The sequence below is a fragment of the Panthera tigris genome, chromosome E1 (genome assembly GCF_018350195.1).
Source record: "Panthera tigris isolate Pti1 chromosome E1, P.tigris_Pti1_mat1.1, whole genome shotgun sequence".
Taxonomy (NCBI): Eukaryota; Metazoa; Chordata; class Mammalia; order Carnivora; family Felidae; genus Panthera; species Panthera tigris.
In genome coordinates, this window is record NC_056673.1 from 456646 (window position 1) to 472796 (window position 16151).

Consider the following 16151-nt stretch of genomic DNA (forward strand, 5'->3'; position numbering starts at 1 on the left):
AACAGGAATGCATCACGGGTGCATCCCTGACAAGAGTCCCCTTGGTCACTCACTATTCTGCAGGGTTCAGCTTGTTAAGATTTTACTGAGGATGCTGGCATCTGTTCTGGGGTTGGTCCAGAGTGCTTCTTTTCTTTTTTAATAAATGTTTTCATTTGAGTATAGCGGACACGCAACGGTACGTTCGTCCCGGGTGCACGACACGGCGACTCACCTCTCTGATGTGATGCTGTGTTCACCAGTGTAGCTCCGACCTGTCACCATCCAAGGCTATGACGGTATCATGGACTATATTCCCTATGCTGTGCCTTCTATCTCCGCGGCTTGTTCATTCCCTGACTGGAAGCCCGTGCCTCCCACGCCTCCTCACCCTCTGCCCATCCCCTCCACCCCCCAGGGCCAGAGTATTTCTGTGCAGTTAGATTTAGCTATCAGGGTTATTAATAGGCTCAAAATGAAACAGAAAGCTTTACAATTTGTATGATGGAGTAATTAAAACAAAGGGAGAGGAGTATCAGAATAAACAGGTCAATACAACATGCTAGACAAAAACAGGCTCTTTGGGAATTTATAGAGCCGTCCACTGGGGGAGAGGGGAGTAAGTCCAAAACTTTTCTCACGTTATACGTTTATACATTACATAAGCTTTACTAAATAATTTATCTTTTATCTTTTGTTGTTGTTGCTGTTCTCTAGCTGGACTAAGCAAGACCTGAAATGCAAAACTCATGCAACTAAGTCAGAATGACAGCTTTGTGTACATAGAAACGAAACAATAGAAAAAAATGACTGGGGCGCCTGGATGGCTCAGTCAGTTAAGCATCCGACTGTTGATTTCTGCTCAGGTCACGATCTCTCGGCTGGTGAGTTCGAGCCCCGCATAGGGCTCTCTGCACTGACAGTGTGGAGCCTGTTTGGGATTCTCTCTCTCCTCTCTCTGCCCCTACCTCACTCTCTCTCAAAATAAATAAACTTTAAAAAGAAAAAGAAAAAATTACTAGGGGTGCCTGGCTGGCTCAGTTGGTAGAGCATAAGACTCTCGATCTCAGGGTCGTGAGTCAAGCCCCACACTGGGCATAGAGCTTACTCAAAAAAAAAAAAAAATTACTAACATATGACCAAATTTTAATGTACTTTTGGTACCAAAAGTACATTAAAATTTGGTCATATGTTAGTAATTTTTTTTTTTTTTTGGGTGCATGTAACAAGTACCAAAGAAAAGGCAACGCACAAAGTAAAAACTAGGACAGGACGCTACATCGAGCACACCCCACACAATGTTGACTCTTGTACCCACCACCCTTTCCCGTAAGTGGGCCCGGTCCCCACCTGCCACAGGGAGAAACACACGCATCAGGCCAGGCCGAGATTTCTTCCCAAGAGGAAAAGAACACGCGTGACCAGGTGGAAACAGCAGCGACAGACTGCTATTAGTTCACTTTCTGGCGCATGTCCCCATACCTTAAACTCCTCTTCAAACCTTTCCCTAGGGTGGTGCTAACATTATGCGTTTTGAATTCTAACGACTCTTTACTTTATTTGTATGTGCTTTTTGTGTTCATTATAATCCTATTAGCAAGACGAGAGAACCCTGCTGCATCATCAGAAGTGGAGTGAGTGGAATGAGTGCAACACGAACCTCACTGGAAGGCCGATCACACGTTCCAGTGACGTCCACACTGAGCAAAGTGGCTTCTAAGAAAACAGGATGTCTTGTGTAAATACAGGTGAGCGTGAGCAAAGGCCCAGAGGAGCACAGACCTTCAAACAAAACCCCCGGACGCGATAAGGTGCGTTGAGAGAACCAAGACGGGAGCGTGACCGTGACCACAACCTCCCTCTACCACGCGGAGACTGTTTCCACACCAGACAAGGCAGATGGGCAGGCGTGGCCGCTGCTCTTCCGAAAAGTAAAGGAAGACTCCGGACAACAGATGTATAACCAGAGTCAGCAGGGACGCCACCGAGCACCATGTGGACACCACAACAGGCATTTGGTATCTTCGAAGGGGTGAGGGCGAGAACAGAGAAGAGCAGGGTTCCACAGAAAAGTCAGTTGCAAAGCAAGCTCCGGGTGGTCATTTATGAACAGTGCAAGAATACGCAAATTAAGCATCATTGAAAAGCTTCTGCGGACAGTGAGGTTACCACAAATTTTCCTAGTGAATTGTAGAAAGCTACTAATAACTATGGTAAGAGTTGGAAGCAAATTTGTAATCCCGAAAATAGGCTTTTTGGAAATGAAAGCCATCTTATATTTTCATTTCATAAGAAAAAATGTCAGGCTAACAGCGCTTACACACAGAAAAGTTACGAGAGGCTCCCCTAAAGCCTGTTGGTATGCTCTAAAAATAAGATACTTAAGACAATGTTGCAAAATATTTTTTTCTATACATACTTTTTTAGTATTTGGGGGGGGGGGGGGGGGAATGGGGAGGCTGGCACTTTTAAAAAGCATGTTCTTATTTTTATAACCAGAAAATGAAGCTATTTCCATGGCAGGAGAGGTACTGGGTCTAGTCTCGGCCTACACGCTCTCCCTTCTCAACCTCCCCACTTCCTAAAACAACCACACAGGCTCAAGACTTCCTCTTTGACCATCCCTTCCATTTAGGACCAGTGGCTCCACGTAAATGAAGACCATCTAGTCCCTGTGCCTGACTCTCCCTCCCTCCTTCCCAACTGTCCCCAGCATCTCTCTACCTCAGCATTACTACCATTTAACACCATTAGCGTAGGTCTAACCCGAAAATACGATAAAACCATCCCAACTGTTTCCCACCCATACAGAAAGCTGTCTTCTGTATTTACTAGAAGGATGTGTTTTGAGGATGGTATTTATTATATTCAAATAGTACCTTCCTTATGAGGGAAGGCATTCAATGGTGGGGGGCGGGGGGTGCCTGGGTGGCTCAGTCCGTTAAGCATCCAACATCGACTCAGGTCATGATCCCATGGTTGATGAGTTCAGGCCCCACATCGGGCTCTGTGCTGTCAGCCTACTTCGGATCCTCTGCCCCCCCCCCCCGCCCCTACCCTGCTCTCTCTCAAAAATAAACATTAAAAAAAATTTTTTAATGAAGGAAGGCATTCAAGAGAAGTAATTTTCTGACCTCAGTAATGCGTAGACTCTTCAGAGCATATGGCTTATCTTACATCTCTATTTCATAAACTGTGTAACTGATCAAATCTGCCTCTAAATTTTGGCTGTGAGAATATTTAAGAACAAAGAATTGTTTGGTATGTATTTTTATTATAAGCTAACTCTAATGAATACTTGATGCCTGTATCCATTTTTTTCCCTTTTGTTCCCCGCCCCCTCTTTTTCAATGTTTATTTATTTATTTTGAGAGAGAAAGTGAGCAGGGGAGGGGCAGAGAGAGAGGGCAAGGGAGAATCCCAAGCAGGCTCCGTGGTGTTAGCGCAGAGCCCGACACAGGGCTTGAACTCACGAACCACAGCTCTCCCTTCTGATAATCGATGTCAACTTTCCTAAACTTGTTCATTTACTCAAAAATTAATGTGAGTATGTGCTAGACACCGGAGACACACCAAAGAGCAAAAGAGCCGCTGCTCCCTGTGGTCGGGAGAGAACAGTCTTACGGGTCCTTCCTTCTGGCGGGGAAAGACGACCAACGAATCTAACGCACGCTGCTCAGTGGCGATGCCTTCTGGAAGAAAAGCACCTCGGTGTACGCGAGGAGAGCAGGACGGGGCTGCGCAGCCTGGAGCGCATGCACACGCTGAGGGATTCCCAGCATCCCCACAAGCCATCACAAGCCGCTTTTTGAGTAAGGGAGAAAAAACGAGCAGTCCAATCAAATCCTCCAACTAAAACCTATGTAAGCAGCCCTTTATTTCATACTTTCCCTGCTCAAATACCTTTGTGGATGCCGGCAACGGTCTGCACAACAATGTGAATGACGCAACGCGACTACACCCACTACACAGAGCCCTTCGAAAGGGCGAAACCCCCTCCCCTCGTGGTGGATCTCCAAGTTCCTCAGACGAAGGAAGTTCCATCCTGCTGCTGTCAACGTCAGGCTTCAGGAACTACACTCCCCCCTTTCCCGCTTCCCTCCCTCAGGGTTGGGAGCCCCTCCCCCTTCTTTTGGGTGCCCCCCCCCCCCCCAGTGCCAGCCCAGCCCAGAACATCCCACCATCTGCCCTTTTCTGTCTGCTCACCTGCCCTCGCCCCGGGCACCCGCACACACTGAAGCCTTCAGTTCTACCTCCTGAAGGGGGGTTCCAAGAGTGCCTTTCCCCAACTTCTGAGGGTTTCCGCAGGGCTCAACCCGGTCCCTCCCAAACGGTTCTTCCATCTGACTTCCCATCACTCCCTCCCCTGCCCTCACCCAGCCTTGCAGCTATAACCTCCCTGCAACCTGCCTCCCACAGACGTCCCCCAGGGTCTGTTTCCCAGCGACCCAACCCGCAAACCACCACCAGATTATTCTTGCTCACACAGAATTCTGGTCCTCTATGACCGACTTCAAAACAAATCTTTCCATCTTTATCTCTTACCCTATCCCCTGCCCTGCACCCCTGAACACACCCCCAGGGGCGCTCATGATTCCACACCACCGAACTGCTCTTAAACCAGATCTGACCTCCCTCCTCAGGCCAACCCCCGATCCTTAAACACAAATTCATACTTCAACGGCCCCTTACCTCTGCTTTTGAAAGCATATCAAATCTTTTTTTTTTTTTAATGTTTATTTTTGAGAGAGACAGAGCACAAGTGGGGAGGGGCAGAGAGAGAGGGAGACACAGAATCCAAAGCAGGCTCCAGGCTCTCAGGGGTCAGCACAGAGCCCCACGTGGGGCTCGAACTCAGGAACTGCGCAACTGTGAGATCATGACCTGAGCCGAAGTCCACGCTTAACTGACTGAGCCACCCAGGCGCCCCAAGAACCCCTTGCTTCCTAGTAGGTGGACTCACAGCCCCTACACCTATTACCTGCTGTTCAGTCCGTCCTAACCATTCAGTGCCAAGTGTCCCTGGGAGCGGGCATCCTGGGGGCACAGCTCTCAGGTAGGGACGGAGTTTGGGGGACCTAACGCAGACAGGAACGATGGATGAGTCTAAAACCCCCCATACTGTCCAGTCCAAGGAGAGGGGGGAGGGTGGCTGTGGTCAGGATGCCCCACGTCTCCCCGGTCCCGATTGTGCATTCCCCTAAGTCCTTCACTTCGCAGCCAGAAAGTACCCGGGACCAGAGACAATTGCTAGGGATCCTTTTTTTTTTTTTTAAGTGTATTCATTTATTTTTAATGTTTGTTTATTTTTGAGAGAGAGAGACAGAGCATGAGTGGGGGAGGAGCAGAGAGAGGGGGAGACACACGGAATCCAAAGCAGGCTCCAGGCTCTGAGCTGTCAGCACAGAGCCCGACACGGGGCTCGAACCCACAAACCGTGAGATCATGACCCGAGCCGAAGTCGGACGCTCAACTGACTGAGCCACCCAGGCGCCCCATGAAAACTTATCAGACCTTAGAGAGCTGCCTCAAGCATCAGAGCTTCCTAAAATCTTCCCAAACCCAGAATATAAGTTAAGTTGTTGGCTGTGATCCCTGGCACCGTGTATTACCAAGTTTGCCATATTCCGGCTACATAAATTACTTTAGGTTTGTTTTTATAACTCAATTATATTGTAAAATGCTCAAGGAGAGCCATTAATTTGGGGCAGTGGAAATGTAGGAACTCACCTGACTGCTCTAACATCTGAACCCTCAAGCATAAACCCCACACTTTAAACAGCCAAGCTACGTGCATGATTTCATACAGCACTTGCTGAATCACAGAAAGTCTGTATTAGGTACATCACCGTTCGCCAAAGCCACATTTAAACCTAGGCAGTTCCGGGGCGCCTGGGTGGCTCGGTTGGTTGAGCATCTGACTTCAGCTCAGGCCATATCTCGCAGTTTGTGAGTTCGAGCCCGGCGTCAGGCTCTGTGCTGACAATTCAGAGCCTGGAGCCTGCTTCCGAGTCTGTGTCTCCATCTCTCTCTGCCTCTCCCCTGCTCATTCTCTGCCCCTCTCTCTGTCAAACATAAATGAACTTTAAAAAATAAATAAATAAGTAGACGTAGGCAGTTCACACTGGACTGTAATTACGCAGAGCGCGGGGTCTGAGAGCGGCCATTAGGAACAAAATAGTTCTAATTCTTGTCCCGATACGACTCGGCTTCAACAGGCACTGCTTTCTAGCTACTTCTCTCAACCCCCTTCCTTCATAATCCTGCACAGAACAGACAAGTTGAGACCCTTGCCTGGTGTCCAGGGTGGGGCTTTCAGACGTCGGCACTCAGGGGTCCCTACTCTAGACGCGCCACCAGGCTCTCCAGGCAACGTCGTCCCGCGCACCAGGGCTCCGATCAGGCCTAGCTAATGACATGCACCTAATGCCGCATTCTTCCCGGCACACCTCAGTAACACGGTCCTGTTTTATGACTTCAGCTGAAGTCGTAACCGTTTGCTTATCCGTGCTCTAGTTTGGTGCTTTTAAAACTTCACACAACTATTTCTTCACCTGAGTAGCAGTCACAACCTGCGTCATATGTGCCTCTTAAAACCACGTGTCACACACACACACGATACACACAGACATACAGCATAAAAGTAAAAAGGACAAATACTTGAAATAACCGAAAAAAAAATTTTTTAAAAGAGGCCTTGAAGCAACTGAATTTTTTGTTCAAATTATATAAAATCCACCCAAAGAGATCTACAGATTCAACAAAATCCTTATCAAAATTTTGAAAACACTTTTTACAAAAGAAGATATACCCTTCCTAACATTCGTAAGGAGTCTCAAGGGACTCCAAAGTAGCCAAAACAATCCAGAAAAAGAACACAGGTGAAAACCCCAAGACTCGCATTTTCTAAGTTCAGAACTTCCTACAGAGCTGTGATACTCCAACCAGTGTAGTGGTGGCATAAAAAGGCACACAGGCCAATGGATTAGAACAAAAGCCCAGAAATAAACCCTCGCACAAATGGCCACAGGATTTTCGCCAAGGGGACCAAGACTGCTCGCTGGGGACAGGACAGCGTCTTCCACTGACAGCGCTCTACAGAAGTGCCAAAGAAGGGAAAGATCAAGCAGACCTCATCAAAACGAAAGCCTATGCGTCGAAGGGCCCTCGCAGAGCAGGGGACACCTGCACATCACCTGCCTGACCCGGGACTGGCATCCTGAACGTGCAAAGTTTATACACGTTCACACACACACATCAAAGTTCAAAAACGGGCAAAGGACTTGAACAGACACATCTCTAAAGAACACACACTGATGGAAGCACGGAAAAGACGCTCACCATCACTCACCATCAGGGAAACGCAAACCAAAATTACAAGAAGACCCCATTTCACACGGATTAGGTTGGCTGTTATTTTAAAAAACTAATAATAACAAAATAACAATTACTAACAAAGATGTAGAGAAATTGGGAGCCCTTGTGCATTGCTAGTGGGAGTGTTAAACGAAATGACAGAGTGTGTACAGGAGTGCCTCCAAAAATTTAAAAGGCAATTATTGTATGACCCAGCAACGACACTTTTGGGTACCTAGCCCACAGATTAAAGGCAGAGACTCAGAGGTACCTGGGCGGCTCAGTCGCTTAAGTGTCCGACTCTTGGTTTCAGCTCATGACCTCACGGCTCACACGCTGACGGGGCAGAGCCTGCTTGGGATTCTCTCTCTCTGCCCCCACCCCGGCTCGCTCACGCTGTCTCACCCTCATGATAAATAAATACACTTGAAAAGCAGAGACTCAAACAGATAGCGGCACACCCACGTCCACAGCAGCATCATTCGCCGCCGGCGAACAACAGGAAACACCCGGCGTCCACTGGCAGAGGAGGGGCCACACGACACACAGAAACAGCCGGTGGGATAGCACGCTGCCTTTAAAAAGAAGTTCTGACACGTGCTACAACCCGCACAAGCCTTGGAAGCACGACATTACAGCAAGCGAAATGCGTCAGACGCAAAAGAACAGGTTGTGTGTGCCTCTCACACAGGGTACCCCCGACTAGTCAAATCCACAGAGACGGGGGAGGAGCGAATGGGGCATATTGTTTAATGGGCACAGAATTTCAGTCTGAGAGGATGAAAAAGTTCTGGATACAGACAGCGGTGATGGTTCCAGAACAATGTGAATGTGCTTAACGCCAATGAACTCCACACCTGTGGTTAACAAATTGTTACATGTATATCATCACAACACAAAAGCCCGACATACAAATCAGGTAAATGTGGACCCTGTCAAAGGGAAGCCAAGAGCAGACTGCAGGTACCACTGTGCCCACTCACGTCAAGCCCGTGGCGGGTGCCGCACGAGGGAGGCCCCGTCGATCACCGATCACGGAACTCCACGTTTCTCACCAGGTGCGCAGCAGGCACTCCAGCCAAACGAACACGTCATGAGACGTTCGCCACCCTTGCCTTGATACGCATGACCTTTGAAACACACGTGCCCTCTCTTCCCACGTGGGACTGTGTTCTCCTTTACTCTGCAGAGATAAAAGGTCCACGGGAGGGAGTCCCTGCCACGCACAAGGAAGCCAGCATCCTCACTGTCACTGTTAAAGACACGAGGGCAGAAACAACCCCAGATGGGTCCCCAGACCGCCTAGGTTTACAAGAGATACCAAATCCCACCGTGGTGGGGGCCTTTAGTTGTGCAGAGTAGGACGTCACAGCCTGGACTAGAAACTCAACCGCCAGTCTGGTTCCTCCAGCTGAGAACCAAGACGTGAAGAGCCAGTGTTGGCTTAAAAAAACCTAGACACGCTTTTCACAAACTAACTTCTTAAATAAATGAACAAGCTGCAATTATTTTACACTCTTCGGAATACTGACATACTGAGTGTTTTTGCAAAAGCAGTCTAGAACCTCACGCATACCAAAAGCTCTTGCATTTACTGGGGGGGGGGGGGGGGGGGGGGGCGGTGGATAATGGACGCAATAAATGTCAAAGGAATTAGCAAATATTTCAGTGAAGCCTGAGATTTTGGTCACAATTCCCGGCCCTGTGCCCTGACTACCAGAGAGAGGGACAGTGGTGGGGGCCCAGCCCGGCCCGAGTGCCTGCTTCTCGGCCCCCAGCGTCACTGCTGGGCACACCAAGAACCCGTGAGACTCTGACACTTTCTGCGTAGTTACTGAAATGTACACAGGAAACCTGAGCACCTACGTGAAAAACTGGAATTCAACGAAAACTTTTACAAAAGTGTGTAAGTGAGAAATGATGTGGCTGCATCGGCGGGACAAGACAACAGCACAGCCTGACAGAGCGTGTTTCCTGAGTAGGCTGACACACACGTGATGCCAAGATATGGAAACAAATGTGTATTAAAGTGGTTGGGGGGGGGCAGCTGGGGGGCTCAATCAGTTGAGCATCCATCCGACTCCTGATTTCAGCTCAGCTGATGATCTCGCGGTTCATGAGTCGGGAGCCCTGAGTCGGGCTCTGTACTGACAGCATGGAGCCTGCTCGGGATTCCCGCTCCTACTCTTTCCGCCCCTCTTACTGCTCATGCTCTCTGTGTCTCTCTCACAATAAATAAATAAAAACGGGGCCCCTGGGTAGCTCAGTTGGTTGGGCATCCGACTTCGGCTCGGGTCATGATCTCACAGCTTGTGAGTTCGAGCCCCATATCAGGCTCTGTGCTGACAGCTCGGAGCCTGGAGCCTGCTTCGGATTCTGTGTCTCCATCTCTCTGTGCCCCTTCCCTGTGTCCTCTCTCTCTCTGTCTCTCAAAAATAAAGATTAACAAAAATGTTTTTAATAGAAATAAACTTTTAAAAAAAGTTTGTAACTTAAAAAAAAAAAAGTTGGAGAAAAAAATACACCAAAACCATAAGTATCGTGTTGAAGGGAAATCTCACTCTACAACTGATAATCAACATCTCAGAAACAGGAATTTACTTGTGTAGGTTAAAGATTTTAATGTGTTGAAAATTCAAGACATTTTTACAGTGGTTAAGGATTTCAACCACAAAAAACAAGGATCCCTTCAAAGTAATACTGAAAGGCCCATGGGACCTATATACCCTGTAGTCAATTCATAAACCAATTTCTCTCTTCTCAGTATGACCTTGTTTACTATGCCACCTGGTCCACTGCCCATGGGGGCTTTCTAAAACTTATTTTCAAAACATTTTTATACCATGTTGCTACTCACAAATAGCTTAAAATGTCAGTGAAAGTGCTCTCAGTCTAAAATTAAATGAGTTAATTTTTCCCCCAGAAGGACTAAACTATCACCAGAGGTTCCTAATGGAAGTACGCCACAGAGTGACAGACTCCCCGGTGACACTCCATGGCTCCGTAGAGAAAGCTTATGCCATCAGCCCAGACTGCCCAGGGCTGCCCGCTACCAGTCCTAGAAACTCCTCACAGGTCTCAAAAGCTTGACACGTTACAAAGTACTTTGGTGGAGCCCACGTGTCCATCGACGGATGAATGGATACAGAAGATGTGGTGTCTACACACAATGGAGTATTACTCGGCGATCAAAAAGAATGAAGTCCTGCCACTGCAGCCACAGGGACGGAACTGGAGGGTATTCTGCTAAGTGAAATTAGAGAAAGACAAAAATCATATGACCTCACTCACAGGAGGACTGTAAAAGACAAAATAGATGAACATTAAGGGAAGGGAAACAAAAATAATCGAAAAACAGGGAGGGGGACAAAACAGAAGAGACGCTTAAATACAGAGAACAAACTGGAGGGGTTGTGGGAGGGGCGATGGGCTAAGTGGGGGAGGGGCGGGGGGGAGGCCACGGGGGAGGAGCACCGGGTGCTATTTGTCGGGGATGAGTCACTGGATTCTACTCCTGAAGACATTACCGCACTACACGCTCACTTGGAAGGTGATTTAAAAAAACAAAACTAAAAAAATACAGTAACGATTTAACACCTCCACAGTACAAGGCAAAGTGGCAACACAGTAAACTTAAATTAGTATGATGGATATCTGTCAGCAGACCAAAGGCCAGCCGTGTTTAAAAACACTGCTGTCAAGTCCCCCCCCCCCCCATTTCAAAGCCACCTTCAAATTTTCCATAGTCTTATCTGATCTTACAAAGAGGAAACATTCTAAGTGTCACAGAAAAGGAAGAAAAGACAGGAAGGACTAATTAATTGGACAACTAAAACAATTTCCATACCAAAATAGCCCAAAAAAGTTAAAAGGCAAGTTACTGCTGTCACGAACCTCTAAAACAACCAACAAACTTCCAAACTGTCAGGAAGTGTTCCAACTTTCTCGGGAATTTTTAAGTTTTGGGGTTTTTTTAATGTTTACTTATTTTTGAGAGAGAGACAGAGCATGAGCGGGGAAGGGGCAGAGAGAGAGGGAGACACAGGATCCGAAGCAGGCTCCAGGCTCCGAGCCGTCGGCACAGAGCCCGACGCGGGGCTCAAACTCCGGAACGGCAAGGTCATGACCTGAGCTGAAGTCAGACACTTAACCGACCGAGCCACCCAGGCGCCCTGGGAATTTTTAAAATAAAATTTCTTCTTACCTGTCAGAATCAAACATTTTCAGAAGTCCCTGATAAGCAGTAAGAATGAGAACACAGTAAAAGGTGGCATTTCAATTCAGTGAGAGTGGGAATATAAAAGAACACAGCCTTCCCAGAAGGGAACCGGAGACAGAACGTCAAAAAGGACAAGCCTCCAGCTATAAAGTGAGTAAGGTACAACATCATGGCCTGGCTAACTCAGCCGCGCGGCATACCTGACACAAGGACAGCACAGCCTGGAAGTTCTCATCAAAAGGGAACAACAGAACCAAGCACAAACACAGTTTTTTCCTTTTCTCTTGTAGCTCTGTACAGTGATGGAGGTTCACAATATGTCTAAGTCAGGACGCTGCACACCTTAAACGGGTACCACGTGAGCTGCGTCTCAGTAAAACGGAAAGAAAACACGAACCTCAAAAAACGTTTATCTTCTCTGATGCAGCAAGGAGTACTCCTAGATATTTATCCTAAGCGAAGCAATCCAACATAACATGTAAATATTGTTCATAAGGAAAACCCATGGAAGCATTAGCTGTAATTTAAATAGTTTATAATTATTTATAATTTAAAAACCACCTAAAAGTCAAATTTGGGGGACTATTATGGTACCAGGATATGGAAAATTGCTACGCAACTATTTAAAGTACTTTAATGACACGGGGAAATGTTTAGAATTTGTTTTAAAAAGATAAAGTATTGTAAATATATCTCTAACTCTTAAAAAAGCACACACTGCACATATTTTAAAATAAAACAAAACAAAACGAAAAGCTGTGGCCAACCTCCAATCTATCTTCCAGTTCACGGCACCAGCGTGATCCCACATGTTCATTTCCTTTCCTTCCTAATAATTAAATTTATCGAACCAAATTTTAAAATAACCATTTAAGTGAAAATATTTTGTTTACAGACAAGGAAGGGGCGCCTGGGTGGTTCAGCCGGTTGAGCGTCCGACTCTTGATGTCAGCTCAGGTCATGATCTCATGGTTCGTGGGATCAAGACCTACATCAGGCTCTGTGCGGACAGCACGGGAGCCTGCTTGGGTTTCTCTCCCCATTCTCCCCACCCCCGTTTGGGCGTGCGTGCTCTCTCTCTCAAAATAAATAAACATTAAAAAAAAAAAAAAAAGACAAGGTAGATTGCCCATGGTTCTGCAAGATGGAAAATGGGCGGCAGAGGGCAAACTGATCAGGCAGAGTGCAGGGAGCAGCACAGGGCACTCGCAGAGGAGCTGCAGGGAGGAATAGAGGGGGGAGGGGGAGGGGGCAGGTGGCAGCTAATGTTCTGGGCAGAACCCCAGAGCCTGTCAGCAGTAGAAGTGTCACAGCAATAAGTCAACAGAGGACGCCTGAAGTTGGTAAACAAAAAACAAACACTATAAGCATGTTATTTAGAAACATGGGGCCCCAAGAAATTTGCAGCAAAAAGGTATTTTTAAGGTAGCTGTTTCTGAGGAGCCTCGGTGGCTCAGCTGGTTAAGCATCTGGCTTCAGCTCAGGTCATGATCTCACGGTTCAGTTCATGAGTCCGGGCCGCACAGCAGGCTCTCTGCTGTCAGCACAGAGCTGGCATTGGATCTTCTGTCCTCCTCTCTCTCTGCCCTCCTCCGCTAGTTCTCGCTCTCCCAAAATAAATAAACATTAAAAAACATTTGGGGGGTGGTGCCTGGGTGGCTCAGTCAGTTAAGCATCATGGTTTCGGATCAGGTAATGATCTCATGGTTTGTGGGTTCGAGCCTCCCATCAGGCTCTGCACTGACAACACGGGGCCTGCTTGCAATTCGCTCTACCCTCCTCTGCTCTCTCACTCTCTCTCTCAAATAAGAAAAGTTTTTAAAAAAAAATTTTTTTTTTAATTTTTAATGTTTATTTACTTTTTAGTAAATAAATTTAAAGAAATATTTTTTTAAAAAATTGTCAGGTTTATATACTTTTGACAGAGAGAGAGAGAGAGACAGAGACAGAGAGTACGAGTGAGAGAGGGGTGGGAGGGGGGAGAGGGAGAGAGGGAGAGAGGGAGAGAGACATAGACAGACAGAAAGAATCCAAAGAAGGCTCCAGGCTCTGAGCTGTCAGCACAGAGCCTGACACGGGGCTCAAGCTCACCGACTGTGAGATCATGACCTGAGCAGAAGTCAGGCGCTTAACCAACTGAGCCACCCAGGCACCCCCAAAAAATATTTTTTAAATAGTCACCTCTGGTGGGTGAGGCTCTTCACTATTAGGCCTTTGTAGACCTCGTATTTAATTATTTTTTAAGCTAAGGGTGCATTTGATATTGGTTTCTATTCTTTTATATTTTCACACTTTATTCATTTTCCTTTAACACACAACGCCCTACGCTCTCTTTTCTTCCTTCCCACCATGGCAGAGGCCGCATCTCGTTTAGCAGTGTTTCTCAATCACAAGAAATGTGGTCGTGACATACATGCGCAGGGAGGGACACCAGCAGCATCTGTTTTCCTAATAAAAAGAAAACAGCCAATAGGGACAGCGCTGGTGAAGCTTTGCTTTCAGTTACGAATGTTTACTTACACACGTGGGACGCCACGTACAACCCCTCTGTCAGGGTGTCTGTTCTCACACTGAGTCTGGACCGCGTCACCACTGAGCCTGTGCCTTGTCTCCCTCTCAGTGAGGGTCTCCCGGGCTTCAGCTCACGATCTCCAGAACTGGCCCCCACGTCTCCTCAGCCTCCCCTGCTGCCTCCTTCGCTGGCCTTCAGCCCACTGCTCTCCCGCCTCTCCCTCCCTGCTTGCTGCATCGTCCCACAGTTCATTCACTTCCTCACCTAACTCAATTCGTTGCCGTCACCCTATTTTAAATTACACCCCTCCCCCGTGCTTACACACTCCCTATTTTATCCCCTCTCCCTGTTTTAGGACCCCCATAGCCCTCCACACCTTCCTCTTAACTTTGTATGTCTCCTCCACCCCACCCCCCCACCACCAGAACAAGGCTCTGAATCGGCGGTGATGTTTGTTTGCTGGTGTAGCCCCAGGGACCCCATCCGCTCCGTGCTACGGCCTTCAGAAACTATCTGCTGAATTCACGGATTAGTAAAAATACATGTATCTTAGGAAGATGCCACATTACGGGCAATCGAGCACAGCTTAAGTGTGTGTTTAAGTTTTAAGTCCGAAACCCTTAGGAAGCTGATCGTTTTAATTACAGAGATAAGCTGCGGTTTAGACTCTCAAGCAGTAAATTCAGGCTTTTCACAATACTGAGTATGTAGCCAGCATACCTGTGTGCCACTCTGAATGTGCAAGCCCACGTAAACAGTTAAGACAACCTTTGTTAGCATCCACAGAAACAAAAAGGAAGCTGTGTGTCCACCACCTTTGAAAACAAACAGAACCAAGGGAGAACCTATTCCCCAAGCAGCTAACAAGCTTTAAAGTGCAGAAGCCACAAAGTCTCACTCCCGGTAACCACAATTTGCGCACATTCAGTTTCACTACGTCCTTCAACCTGAACGAAGGTCAAGGGGCACAGTGTTGGTCACCTTCATTTCTTCAGAATAAAACAAGAACAAGTCGCCAGGAAGGAGAAACGCACACACCGGGTCTGTTCCGGCGCCCGTCAGTCGTGGTTTCAGTGAACTGTTTTGTGGTCTACATTACAACTCACTGAACGACGAAAAAGTCTTCAACAGATTTTCTCTAATTAATAGGGAAAAGGCCTTTGAATACTTCTCCCCTGTACACAAAAGCACACCTGGCAAAAACAGATTTCTACCGTGCACAAAAGGAGTTCATCCAACTGCAAAAACAGACATCTTTAAGCCTGCAAACGAGCGTAACAACGTATCTTGGTAGAACCACCTACGAGTCGCTTAGTTGTGTTCTTGGAGAATGTATTTTGCTATTAGCTGCTTTGCAATTGGTTTTCCCATCTTCTCAAAAACAATGTGGTTGTACCTGTTTTTACCACAAGAAGCAAAGGCTTTTTTAAAAAGAGGGAAATAAATGAGACAAATTGAAAGGGCTGCTCACAGACATAAATAGGTAAGACTGAGTGATGTACTGAAGCCACTGGCCAGGTGAAAACCACATCATATAAAGGAAGAGGTAGACCTGATGTGACAAAGACAATGTTCTGAAAGCATCTCAAGAAATCACACAGAACACGGAGGAAAAGCACAAAGGAAGCACCTGGAAAAATAATAAACGAATGACCGGAAACGAAGAGCAACAATCACCAAGCTGATCCTCCCTGAGGCAAGAACAAGAACAGAAGGAAAAGGGGTGTCAGAAATACCCCCGAATCACACACTGAAATGGCTCACCGTGTGGCAGGAACGTGTCACAGGGAGGCACACCCAGACCGAGGCTCATCCCGACGAAGTTACTGAACTTCCAGGCTGAACAAAGAATTCTACCAACACCCAAGGCAAAAGCAGGTCACCTACAAAGGGGGAAAAAGTCAGGCTGGCCCCAGATTTCTCTAGAGTAACCCTCGATGCCAGAAGATAACAGAGTTAAGTAATGTTTACTGGGTATTAAGGGGAAGGTAACGTAGCTCAAAAACTCTTAATAAATATCGTTTCACTTGTGAAAGCCACTGACAGACATGTTTAAACAGACAACAACTCTGAGAATACAACAAA

The 16151-nt window shown here is 47.1% G+C and overlaps 1 protein-coding gene across 2 annotated transcripts in view; it reads right to left on the bottom strand.

The window, feature by feature from the left end:
- The window catches only part of UBE2G1 (ubiquitin conjugating enzyme E2 G1), a 103750-nt gene that overhangs the window by 47968 nt on the left and 39631 nt on the right, over positions 1 to 16151 (bottom strand). Inside the window, exon 1 of one of the 2 annotated variants that reach the window (XM_042967725.1) lies at positions 15831 to 15953. The exons of the other annotated variant lie outside the window; for it this stretch is intronic. Coding sequence (XP_042823659.1) covers positions 15831 to 15879 — 49 coding nt within the window. The 5' untranslated portion in view covers positions 15880 to 15953. Of the gene's footprint in view, positions 1 to 15830; positions 15954 to 16151 lie in introns of those variants that run through there. 2 annotated transcript variants of the gene reach the window in all.